Source organism: Lucilia cuprina, chromosome 2, assembly GCF_022045245.1.
Source record: "Lucilia cuprina isolate Lc7/37 chromosome 2, ASM2204524v1, whole genome shotgun sequence".
Classification (NCBI taxonomy): domain Eukaryota; kingdom Metazoa; phylum Arthropoda; class Insecta; order Diptera; family Calliphoridae; genus Lucilia; species Lucilia cuprina.
The window spans coordinates 24025243-24039499 of record NC_060950.1 but is presented as its reverse complement, the minus strand read 5'-3'; the positions used below and the strand labels follow the sequence as shown (position 1 = coordinate 24039499).

The 14257-nt window shown below is 29.2% G+C and overlaps 1 protein-coding gene across 6 annotated transcripts in view; it reads right to left on the bottom strand.

The window, feature by feature from the left end:
- Positions 1 to 14257, bottom strand: part of LOC111676996 (mitogen-activated protein kinase-binding protein 1) — a 286290-nt gene that overhangs the window by 23461 nt on the left and 248572 nt on the right. For all 6 annotated transcript variants that reach the window (XM_046949155.1, XM_046949164.1, XM_046949140.1 and 3 more), the window contains one exon: positions 288 to 379. In XM_046949155.1, coding sequence (XP_046805111.1) covers positions 288 to 379 — 92 coding nt within the window. The remainder of the gene's footprint in view (positions 1 to 287; positions 380 to 14257) is intronic.

Here is a 14257-nt window from a genome sequence, read left to right as displayed (position 1 = left end):
ATACTAACGAGGGTTCATGTGAAGTAGAAATGTTGATGTGATTAGGATTGTGCAAAAAAAATTTTAACCTAAATTTATGCAAATTTTTACTACCACTCTGTCTACCCAAAATATATATGTTTGTTCAAGTATTTTTTTTTATTTGAAATATCTAAACAATATACCGGTCCTGGACTAAAAACAATGCCTTTTAAACGGACTTTGTAAACTGCAACAAATTGCTTACAGGGTGGGTTCCTCTTTGATTTACGTTACAATTTTTTTTTTTTTTTTTTTGAAAAACTTACCCAGCTGGATAGGCCAACAGGCCACTAATGGGTGAACAATCCAATGCTGCATTGCTGCATACTGTGAGTCCTAAAACTTTTTTAAGTTTTATCTGTAAAGAAAACGAGAAAAAAATGCAGATACTAATAAGTTAAAAGTATTACATTATATATGTATGTGTATGTGAGTATGTATATGTTTTTAGTTTAATTTATTGACTAGAGCAACTAATTTTAAATATTTATATGGAAATATATAAAATGGTTAATAGTAAACTTGTTTATTTTTTCTAAGACTATTTTTTGTTAAATAATTTGTTACGACTTTTTTAAAGTCTTATATATTTTATGCGGAAAATACGATTTTCTCTTCACTCTATCTATTCCCCGAAATTTAAATCAAAAGATGATTGGTACTAATCAGATTTATAGTTAGTAAGAGTATCTTTAGAGACATGTTTGCTCTACTATACCAGAGTCTTTGGATGGAATCGAACCCATAAGCTTTGGACTAACAGACTACAAAACTACCAACTTATCTATTTGAGGTAAAAAATAAACACACCTGGTACCAAATTGACACCAAAATGTTTATAATTTATCAATAACATTCATTGTCCACATTTGTTAACATTTGGACAACGTATGTGTATAAAATTTAGATTTCGACAACGAATTGTTGCAATGTTGACAACGTTGTGTTGTCAACTTTACATATTACTTTGACAATGGATTTTATTGAAACATTATAAACAGTTTGGTGTCAATCTCTATGTGTACCAATCAGTTTTATAGGTTTTAGTTAAAATAATCAGAGATCTCCCATAAACCTAACTTCATCAGGAAACCAAAAAGTTAATCTGCAAAAATCATAAAGGGTGCTTATAATTCTCATGTGTCAAACAAATTACAAAAATATGTCTCTATGTCAGACTGTCTCTATTGCTTTTACGAGACTTTGAAAGTGTTAGTTCAACGCTGCTGCTGTTTTTTTACTGTTGTTTGTTTATACTTATATGACACAATTTGCATATAAAAATAAAATATTTAAAAGATTTTTTTTACTTATTGGACAAATGTTGACTGCATATTGACTTGTTGTATTTGTTGGCGGTTGACTGTTTTTATTTTATTTATTTGTCGTTGTTTTTATTAACTTTTATGTAGATAGTGTTTAAAATATATATTGAAAAACAGTAAACGAAAAGTGCACAAAAAACAAGTTGTTAACACGTTTTAAAATTCAAAAGTAAACAAATATTTAATGTCAATATCGATTCATGTTTTATGCATTACACAATATTTTGATTTTTGTTTTTATTTTCTAATGCATTTAGTTTCTAAACAAGATAATTGAACAAACTTATATTGCAAAATTATAAATTGAAAAAGTTTTTTTTTCCAATAATGCTTTTGTAATGGATAAAATGTTGCTTTGAACCCAGCAAAAACTTGGTAATGGCATGCAATTGTAACAGCTTAGACCTGGTTTACACTGGGAAACTTTTGATATTTGTGTATGAGAGAAAGAGAAAGAAATATCAACCATCTCCTTCTCTCACACACAAAATCAAAAGTTTCTCAACAAAAGTTTTCCAGTGTGAACCAGGTCTTATATATTTACTTATTTTTTAACTACTACTATAAATATATCGTTCTGATTACATAGAAGCACTTTATTAACATCTTATTAATAATGTGTTATATAAATACTTTCTAATTTATTAGTCAGCTTCTGTATACATTTTTCCAACTATATTTCTAATCGATTGTGGTAAGTACTTGCTTCTGTATACACAGAGAGATAAATATACACGCCTGGTAAACTCACGCATTGTTGTCAATAGTAAGCTTACCACGTTTGAAAAAATTTCGACAACGGATGTGTATATAATAAAGATTTCGATAACGAATAGTTGCAATGTTGACAAAATTGCGTTGTTAACATTACAAAGTGTTGTCCTACGTATGTATATATACAAGTTAACTGAATAAACTGTGAACTAAACTATTGACAAAATTTATGACTAGTCTTTATAATCTTGACTATTTACTAGTCTGTTCTACGTACGGATGCTTATGAAGTGTTTGAAGAGGATTACTTAATAAAGTATATTGTACCTAATGCATCGGGGGGTACCGCTGTGTTTAGTAGACCTTGGTAATTATTTTTGACTCTTTGTATAAGACTTAATCATTAACCTTTAAACGTCAACTAAATTCGACTGAATGGTAAAAGATTGTCGAAGCGCTTGACGTGAACACCTACCATATTTCACGATGGTCTTTTCCATCTATTTGGAAGACTTGACAATAGTCTACTATGCGCCCCTAAATCCTTCTATGAAGAAATCAGGTGGCAATTTTTGGCACATGTCTAATTCATCTATGTACAAGCACTTTGCTGAAGTACTCGATCTATCGAATCTCTTACGAAACTAGTCCCGTTGGGGAATGATATGTGTCATGAGACAAGCTCAATCTAACAATAACAAAGGAGAAGGCAATAAAATCGACAGACCGAACCGAACATCAGGTGAAAACACCCTATTGATGCCATGACGAATGTCATGTCCCAACAAGCATTATTATCATTTCTCACTAATGAGGTGGCTCTGTTGTTAGACAACAGCACCTATAAATAATGGAACAGAATCGCTCTATATGAACTGATCTATGTGACAAAGAATGTAGGAATTTCCAAAGTCAACTGAACCCAATAATTGCCCGTATAATTAAATCTCCAATATATGAAGACTTTCCAAATTTTTCACCCATTTCCGCATCAGTTTCTCTACGGATTGACAGGCAAATACTAAACTCTAATCTCTAGATTCTCTAGCATATACTCAACAAAAAATTCCTAGCGACCCACAACAAAAATGGTAAAATATTGCGATCAGACGAACAGACCTGTGTCATTTGAAGAGAGAATTATCCAGTCTATATATCAGTCTTTAAACCAATATTGACTGCATTGTCTTTGTTTTCAGTTTGTTAGTTTCCTGTACCTGATTATCATTAACTGATTTCTGTAGACACCAATTTAATCTTGAGACCTAGTTATAATTTGTTTTTATCTGACTCCGAAAGGAAATAACTATTTTTTTATTTAATTTTCAGACTTAAAAAATGTTTAATAGGTTTCTCGGTTAGTCATCAGCTATTCTAGATTTGTTTAAATATCAGTAAGAAGTACAAAATGTATTCAGATCAGAAAAAGGCTTAAATAGAGCAATTACGATTTTTATTTGAATAGATTAAATTTAATTTAATTAATTAAACAAATTGCTATATTAACATTAATAAATTAAATATTTATTATTAGTATTTTATTTTCATATTTTACAAATGTATTTGATTAAGTATACAACATATGTATTTATTACATATTTACATATTTCCTTGTAAATCTACATGTATGAGGTTACACATACATACATATCTATGAGATACATAATTTAAAACATTTGCTACTGCTTCTTTTTAACACTTTACGGTCAATAACCATTATAATTATGCATATTTATGCATGTGTGTGTGTATCTGTAAAAAAAACTCTTTAATTATGTTAGTAACTCTATATATATGTATGTGAGTAATGACTGACAAATATATATACTTTTATGTACATTTTTCGTATAAAAAAGTATAAAAATAAAATGATTAAAAGAAAGAAAAGAAACAAAATGTAAAACTATTATTCATGGCATAATGCGATGGTACAACAATTGAGGTTAATAGACAGACAAACGGACAGACGGACGGACATAACAGACAACCGGCAAAAACTTAAATCACTTTTATTATGTACACTACCAAAAAACAAAAATAAATGCGAAAAAATAGCAAAACATTTTTATGATTATGATGACGCTGAAAAAGTTTATAATTTTATTATCATTTTTTTTTAAGTTTTTTTTTTTTTGCTTATTATTAGTTTTTGTTAGATATTTTGTTGATGTATTATTAATTTTTAAAATTGTTGCTGTTTTTTTTTATTATCAACTAAATCGTGATTTGGTAGTATTATCGAAGATAATTGAGGCATAATGAACATGACTTTTTTTTGGCTTAAAAGAAATATTTTACAATCTCATTAAGTTTAGCATTTGAGTCGTAAGGTCAGTTTTACGTCGTAATGATTTGATTGAATTTATGAACTTTTGTTATATATTATCCACTTAAATCCTTATAGTTTTAAAAGTTATTAATTTGTATTTGTAAGATTAGAGTAAGATTAATAGAGTGGATGATGGATCAATTCGCCAAATAAACCTGATAAATAGGAAATGTTTTTAAAAAGTTTTGTCTGCTTTCTGGTTTGTTCTGCTAGGATTCTCCTGTGTTTTCAAAAACTCTGCCACTATGAGTCCATCCTAGATCTGGTATGGCGAGGACTATGTAAATTCCATATCAGTGACGGATATACTTCTAAGAAAACCACATCAAAAGCAACATAGATTGTTGTAGGAACTCAATGAATGTATGAATTTAGGTTGGTCCATTAGCGAGCAAAATTTCATGATAATTTCAAAGTAAAGTATTTATTGAAACAGTCAATATAGCGACCTATAAATGAAACTATAGTCCAATTTTTAGAAACTAATTGATATGCATGTAGTTCCTTAATAATATATAATTCTGCCCGGTAAACAGTGTATCCACAAAGAATATGTACAATCATACTAACAATGGACTTAAACGTTCTGAGAAGGCTTATCATTATGTATTCATTATAATTAGGTTTGGCAAAAGAATCAATTGATTACTTTACATATTCCCGGTAAACTAGCGGAGTGTCAATTGCCATGTCCATCAATATAGTATATTTATTTAAAAAGAGTCACTTTACAGACTTGAAACATGATATTTTGACAGAATTTTTGAAAAACTTCGGAAATTCATTACACTTATTTGCAAAAATAGGTAGACAGATGTCAGGTACTTTTTCGAAATTCGGTTCATGTATCTTCAGTTTCAACGATTAACATAGAAATAAAATTTATATCCTAATCGTATCTGATTGATAAATTACAAACATAAGTTTGGTACTTTTGTGGATACAAATTTTATGTATTTTTGGTACTTTTTAAAAAAATTTTCAATTTCAGGATTTCAAGGACTACTTAGAACCAAAATCGAATGAATTATTTGGTACTTTTTGGACACATGAATAGTACTTTTCACAAAAGCACAATTTATAAAACTATTAAAATACTTGGTTTCGATTGAGTGATTATAGATATGAGGGAATTTTTCGGTACTTTTTTATTCTTTAACTAATACTTTTATAATTTTTTTAATATTAGATCTAGAAAGAGGAAACAAATATACACGCCCAAATTGACAACACAACGTTGTCAACATCACAATAATGTGTTGTGGATTGTTGTCACTTGTGTGTTTATCACGTTTGTTAACATGTAGACAATGGATGTGTATAAACTAAAATTTCGACAACGATCTGTTGCAACATAGTGTTGTCAAACGTATGTATATACATTGGCAACGAATGTGATTAAAAATTGATAAACATTTTGGTGTCAATTTGGTACCAGGCGTGTATATTTGTTTTTATCTTTGTGTAGAGACTTAATTAAGGAAATGTTAAATACATATCATTTTGACTGAATTAAAACCTGTATAAGAGAACATTCTGGTACTTTTTAGTCTCTACAAATTCCTGAAAAACTGAATCTGAATTGAAGCTAATACTACAGTATGTATTTGCAAGTTATATAAAACGGATGCGTATAAACTGAAATTTCGACAACGAACTGTTGCAATGATGACAACGTTGCTTTGCCTGACAACATGTGTTGTCAAACGTATGTATATACATTGGCAACGAATGTGATTAAAAATTTATAAACACTTTGGTGTCAATTTGGTACCAGGCGTGTATATTTGTTTTTCTCTTTGCGTAGAGACATAATTAAGGAAATGTTAAACACATATCGTTTTGATTGAAGTAGAACCTGTAAAAGAGAACATTCTGGTACTTTTTAGTCTCGACAAATTCCTGAAAAACTGAATTGAAGCTAATACTACAGTATGTATTTGCAAGTTATATAAAACCTATTCACTTAAAACAACCATGTTATCTTAAGCAATATGATGTCTTTGTTTTTTTAATTTTCTTAAAACCAATTAATATACAAATTGTATTTCCTACTATTAACCAGATTGAAAATAATATAAATTATAATTTATAAAAATACTATAATTAACATATTCTAATATTTAATTTAAAGTTTTTCTTTCATTTCAAACAACCTACATTTTACAATAATAAAAAAATTTCCTTAATCATATAAAAATCTTTGTCTAATAATAGTGTCATTTACAAAATCAATATTAAGAATATAATTGTTAATAAATTGTGACAATCCACTAAACATTCGACTACCTGTTTGCATAACTTTAGTTAAGCAATACAATAACTTATAAATAAAATTGTTTTATTTTTATTTGTTTTCATATAATTAATAAATAATTTGTTGCTAAACACGCCCTCTATATATAAGTAATCACTTCATGGTGGTTGTAAGTAGCTGGTAATTGAAATATAACCAATATGGTTTTGTTATAACACGACTTCGTCATCATCATAATCATAGCTCAAGATCAAGGTAATTTTTATTAGAATTCAAAAATAAAATAATAATTATAATAAATCTATAATAATTTGCTTTATTCTAGAAATTCAATCAGGTATGACGGTTCTAACGTTTGAATTCTTTTGAAAATTATAGTATTTTGTTTCATTAATAAATTATTTGATATCATCATGAAATTATTTTATTTTGATTTGGCGTTTTTTAACATGTAATTAATAGCAATTGCATTAATACGTGTTACTAGTTTTACAATGTTTTAATTATGCATACGAGTAGTAAACAAATATAAAACAAAACTTGAAAGGTTGTTGATCATGATATTTAAAATATATTTATTACTTGATCAAAATCATTTTTTTTGTTTGAAAATTTTACAAATCATATTTCACAACAATTAATATGACTGTCAATATTGAGTTAGTATTACACTAAATTTCATTCAAAATGACAACTTGTTTACAATAACTTTGGCCCGATTGCTACGCTATCCTCATCGAAGTTCAGTTAAAACAAAATTTAGATATTTTCTTTACCATAAAAATCTATATCATTAAGGAGTGAGATCGAAAACTTCTTAACATACATATATGTTTATAAAAAAGAAACAACTAAACTTACAGCTTTATTTTTTTTTATTTGATTCAAATTATTATTACAATTTACAAAAAAAAATATTTTTATAGTTTTAATCACTAGTGATGAAATTTTGAACCCTTTTCGGAAACCCTTCCATTAACGTTTTTATAGTGCTTTCTGTCACTTTGCTCGAACATGTAGTCCATCTCCGTTTAAAATCTACCACACTTTTTTACACCATTTTTGTACTCTTCAATTCTCTTTTAACAAGAGCCCAATATCTCTCCACTGGCCTTAGCTCCGGGCAGTTTGGAGGATTTGCCTCTCTTGGTACAAATACCACATTATTGTTCTTGTACCACTCAAGGGCTTGTTTACCATAGTGACAGGATGCCAAGTCAGGCCAAAAATAAGTGGACACATTATGAAGTCTTATGAATGGAAGCAGCCTTTTTTGTAAACATTCCTTGATGTAAATTTCAGTATTTATAGAGCCCGTTGTAACAAATGATTGGCTTCTTTTGCCGCAACTGCATATTGCTTGCCATACCAAGAACTTTCTGGGAAATTTTGTCTGCTTTTGTGTCCTAAACTTTTCTTCAACATTCCCTCGAGCATCAGCAACATTAAACTTTTGACCTGGAAGTTGCGAAAAATCTGCCAGAACATACGTTTCGTCATCCATTATGCAGCAAGAATATTTTTTTATAAAACTTGACTTCAATTTCCGTGCTCTGTTTTTGGCCTCTAAATTTTTAGCAGCGTTCCTGTCAGGAACTTTTTGAGCCTTGTATGTTTTTAAACCTGCATTAGCTTTAACTTTTCGTACCAAATAGTCCGAGCACTGAGCAAACCGAGCTGCTTTCCTACCGGATGTGTTGGGAGCTCTTTTGAAAATGCGTTCTATTTTTTGGCTTTAGAAACATCATGTGGACCATTCCTTCTACCTGAACCAGGTTTTCTATCAACTGACAAGATCTCCCGGTACTGTTAAATAACATTGGAAACAGTTTGACGGCAGACCTTTGTATGCTTGGCCAACTTTTTGTAAGACCAAGTTGGGTTTAGTTGAAAATATTTAATAACTTTTTTCTGGTCACTCATTTTAATCAGATTAACAAAAAAATTAATATAATTGACATTACACATAATAACTGACATGTTTTTCAAAGGTAACTTTATCAAAAAAAATCAAATAATACTTTGGTTGAAAAATGTAATGAAAAACGTGTGTTAAGAATTTTTCGATCTCACTCCTTATACTGTACTATAGACTCGACTATATACCTAACTATACACAAGACTCTTTAATGGAATACAGACTAGAGTATATACTAGACTATAGACTACACTATAGACTTGCCCATAGACTAGACTATAGACTAGATAATATACTAGTCTATAGAATAGACTACAAACTAGACTATAGACTAAACTATAGACAGACTATAGACTAGACTATAGACTAGACTATAGACTAGACTATAGACTAGACTATAGACTAAACTATAGACAGACTATAGACTAGACTATAGACTAGACTATAGACTAGACTATAGACTAGACTATAGACTAGACTATAGACTAGACTATAGACTAGACTATAGACTAGATTATAAACTAGACTATAAACTAGACTATAGACTAGACTATAGACTAGACTATAGACTAGACTATAGACTAGATTATAGACTAGACTATAGACTAGACTATAGACTAGACTATAGACTAGACTATAGACTAGACTATAGACTAGACTATAGACTAGACTATAGACTAGACTATAGACTAGACTATAGACTAGACTATAGACTAGACTATAGACTAGACTATAGACTAGACTATAGACTAGACTATAGACTAGACTATAGACTAGACTATAGACTAGACTATAGACTAGACTATAGACTAGACTATAGACTAGACTATAGACTAGACTATAGACTAGACTATAGACTAGACTATAGACTAGACTATAGACTAGACTATAGACTAGACTATAGACTAGACTATAGACTAGACTATAGACTAGACTATAGACTAGACTATAGACTAGACTATAGACTAGACTATAGACTAGACTATAGACTAGACTATAGACTAGACTATAGACTAGACTATAGACTAGACTATAGACTAGACTATAGACTAGACTATAGACTAGACTATAGACTAGACTATATACTAGACTTTAGACTAGACTATAGACTAGACTATAGACTAGACTATAGACTAGACTATAGACTAGACTATAGACTAGACTATAGACTAGACTATAGACTAGACTATAGACTAGACTATAGACTAGACTATAGACTAGACTATGGACTAGACTATAGACTAGACTATAGACTAGACTATAGACTAGACTATAGACTAGACTATAGACTAGACTATAGACTAGACTATAGACTAGACTATAGACTAGACTATAGACTAGACTATAGACTAGACTATAGACTAGACTATAGACTAGACTATAGACTAGACTATAGACTAGACTATAGACTAGACTATAGACTAGACTATAGACTAGACTATAGACTAGACTATAGACTAGACTATAGACTAGACTATAGACTAGACTATAGACTAGACTATAGACTAGACTATAGACTAGACATAGACTAGACTATAGACTAGACTATAGACTAGACTATAGACTAGACTATAGACTAGACTATAGACTAGACTATAGACTAGACTATAGACTAGACTATATACTAGATTTTAGACTAGACTATAGACTAGACTCAATATTAAATTCAATATTATTCAATAAGGTGTGAATTTAATACAAACCTCTTTTAAGGTTTAATCGTTTAGTCACACAAATTTATGACTGAAATTTATATGATTAACTTATTTTTAAACTTGATTTTAAGAAAAATTTTGGAATATATATATTTTTTCGTGAACACACCCTTGCAGACAGAAGGACAGACATTGTATCTCAACTAGTTCAAAATATAAATATAATAAAGTAAATAAAATATGCACATATGCTTCACAAGAAAACGAAGCTGTCTATAGAATATATTATTGAAAAATTCTAAGCAGACAAAAAAAATAAAATCATGTACAAACTTCTATTTAATGCGCAATGTTTTGCATACATGACGTATGATTAATATTAATTATGAATACAACTTGGCAAAAGAGATTTTTGCATACATATTATATATATTTTAAAACTATGAATTAAACATTTTTTAATAACACTCATAGATATATACTAGAGGCTATAATTTGCACATAACAAATCAACCATAAAAATTTGAATTTTATATACAAATTAAATTGTTAAAATTATAATTTTTTCCAACTATAATTTCTGTATAAAAAGCCAGAAAAAATAGTTTTTGCATGTGTTAATCAATAGCCAAATTAGTATTTCCTTTTTTTCTCTTTTAAGCTTAAATAATTTACAGCCCACACTTAGAACTACATATAATTTTAATAACTTTTATTCGTTTTTGTTTTTAAAAGACATTTAGCAGAAAAATAAATAATAATAAAGTATTCATAAGTATGTATGTTAAACATAAATATTAAAAATGTTTTATTTGTATTTGGCATATATATATTTTCATGTTTTATTTATTTTGCAAAAAACGTGTTTGAAATAAATTTAAAATTTAAGTTTATGCGATTAGTTGTTGTAAACATTTCGAAGAAAAGTGTAAAAGTCCAAAAAGTGGGGGGAAGAAAGGCAAAAAAAAGAAATTGAATAATTCAGAAAATGAATGAAGTAACTGACTGACGGACGAACAACTTCCGATGGTTTATTAAATTTCTAGTTTTTTAAATTAATTATTACAGAATATAAAATAAAATAGTAGATAGATAGATAGATAGATAGATAGATAGATAGATAGATAGATAGATAGATAAATAGATATATAGATAGATAGATAGATAGATAGATAGATAGATAGATAGATAGATAGATAGATAGATAGATAGATAAATAGATAGATAGTATATATACTGACATATAAAGATCATTTCGTCGGGAAACCGAATCTAAGCTATCATATCTTTTATTCATTGCAATCAACCTTTTACACTTATATATCGTCTTATTGGGTACTTAGTCGATAGACAGACAGATAGAGAGATCATTTCGCCGCGAAACCGAATCAAGGCATTTAGACCTTTCACTCATTGCGAACAACCTTTCAAACTGTTATATACCGTCTTATTAAGTACAGACAGATAGAGAGATCATTTCGCCGGGAAACCAAATTAAAGCTATCAGTCCTTTCACTCATTGCGATCAATTTTTCACACTGTTATGTACCGTATTATAAAGTATTTAGTCCAAAGTCTAGATAACAGTCTTGTTTATATGCGGCCAATAGAATAGTCCATAGAATAAACTAGGAAATAACAAAAGTTCATAGACAAGTTTAATCTATTGATTACACATTAAATGGACACAAGATATTAAAATATTGATCGTATTGATGTAAGTAATATGTAAGTTTATTGAGGATCCTAATAAGATTGTAAGACGATCTGGTTATGGGCGGTCTTCTTTCAGTTCAATATACGATAGGGTCCGAACTGGGGTAGCTACTGAGGCATTATTTTCTGGTATCTGTATCTGTGTTAATTGTATATGGTACGTAATGAATGTGGTGTACGGAGGGCCTCATCCTCCCGTCTGCCTATATTAAATTTGTCGTATATTTTTCTCTTATCAATGTGTCGTATGAATGAAATGTGTGCTGGTTTGTATGATGTTGGATGAAAGGTATCATATACAAATGATACCATTGAATTTTCCTTCCTTGTCCAGATATGTTCAGAGTATACTCTGTTCATATTAGAATTATCACTGTGTGTCCCTGTGAGTAAGACCACAGGATTTGTACATCGGTCCACCGGTTACATCTCTAGGTGCTGAATCAACAGATGCCATCCAATGGTCAGAGATTAGATAGCTCGAGTACTTCAGCAAAGTGCTTGTACATGGACCGCTCAAATCCATGTACAAAAATTTCCAACTGAGTTCTTCATTGAAGGATAAAGGGGCGATGGTGGGCCGTTGTCAAATCTACCCAGTGAATGAAAAATACCACTGTGAGGTAGGGCATCATGTCATGTACTCTCGACATTCATTAGGTTGTTAAAAAGTCATATTTTAAAGTATGGAGACGACTTCAACTTGCTCTACCATAACCAGGTTAACCAAAATCTGTCTTAAGGATTAGATCACAATTAACTATACTATCAGTATAAATACTCTTAAATCGATCAAATAAGATATAAATCTCTCTCTTATTGTGTCAAACTCCTATTCAAGGCCCTATTCCGAAAGTGATTCATGTGCACGATTAACATCGATAGATAATAAAAATCAGCATGATAATAGAACTCAATAATAAGAAAAATATTGGTAAATAATAAATGACAAAAAGTTCGATCTATATATTTCGACTTCGAAAATTTTGTTCAACAAATTTAACATGTAAAGTGATCATACAATTTTAGTATAATTAGCTGTAAAATATTTAAGCCAATATCGCAACAAATGTAGTAATCGATTAAGCAATTTATTAACTTTTCAGACAAATCGGTAATCGCTTTAAAAATCCAGGGTCGAATAATTGACAGCACTAGTTAATAAAAATTTATTGTATGCAGTATATATTTTTTGTTTACTTATTTTTCAAAATTCCTACTAAACTACAAACTACCTCACACATAAAAAAACAATAAAAAACATACTATATTAAAAATATGCAACAATGTTTAAAAAAACACACATTTATAAAATACGACCTTTTAAACGCCTTCATTATTTTACTTAAGAAAATAAACATTGTATTAAATTATTTATTTAAAATATGTATATGTATCGAAACTAAAATTCAATTCATAGTTTGCATAAACAACTCACAGTTTTGCACTCACTCTCACACTACGAAGACTCACACGTTTAACACACACACACACACACACACTTTAAATTGTGGGCGTTTGCTCAGGGAAAAAAACTTTTTTTTAAAAAATGTATTTAATAATTTTGTTATTTTCTTGAGATTTTTATTATTATTTTTTTTCTGCTGTTCAATCATAAGAAATTTAATAAAAATAAATTGTTTAATTTATTTCATTTGAAATGTTGTTGCTGTTGTTTTGTTGTCTTTAAGATGATCTCACAAGTTGAGCTTTAGCAGGCAACATTTTTTGTTGTTGTCTTTGTATTCACATGCCGTCATTTGCATTTTTTTTCAAATGTTTATTCTTTATTCAGATTTTTTAGAAGATTAATGCAATATATTTTTTTAAATAAAGAATTTGTTTTGATATTGTATTAAAAATAAAAGTTTTTTTTAGATATTAATATAATATTAAGGGTATTCACAGTTTTTTTTGATTTTTAATTTTGTTGGAAATTTATGAAACATTATAAAAGTTTCGGTTGATTTTTTTTATGAAAATTTTTCTTATTCTCTCTATTATTTTTAGTTTTCTTTGAATTAATTTATATAGGAAGTGAATTAGGATAAACACTCGGAGGGACACTTGGCCCATACCCTTAAAATGAGGTCTTAAAAGTTTTATATAACAACCATTTTCTTAAGACAGTTCAGACCATAAAGAAAGCTTGTAAGGAGATATCACACTTTGTAGTCTTGTAGAGCCGGTATATATATCGTAAGAAGACTTCTTTTACATAACTTCGTCACTAAATGTCGTAACGAATTTCTTTCAAAGGTCATGAATGTTAATGCTCCTTATCCAGAAAGATAAGATAAAAGCAATTTGGATGTTCTGTTA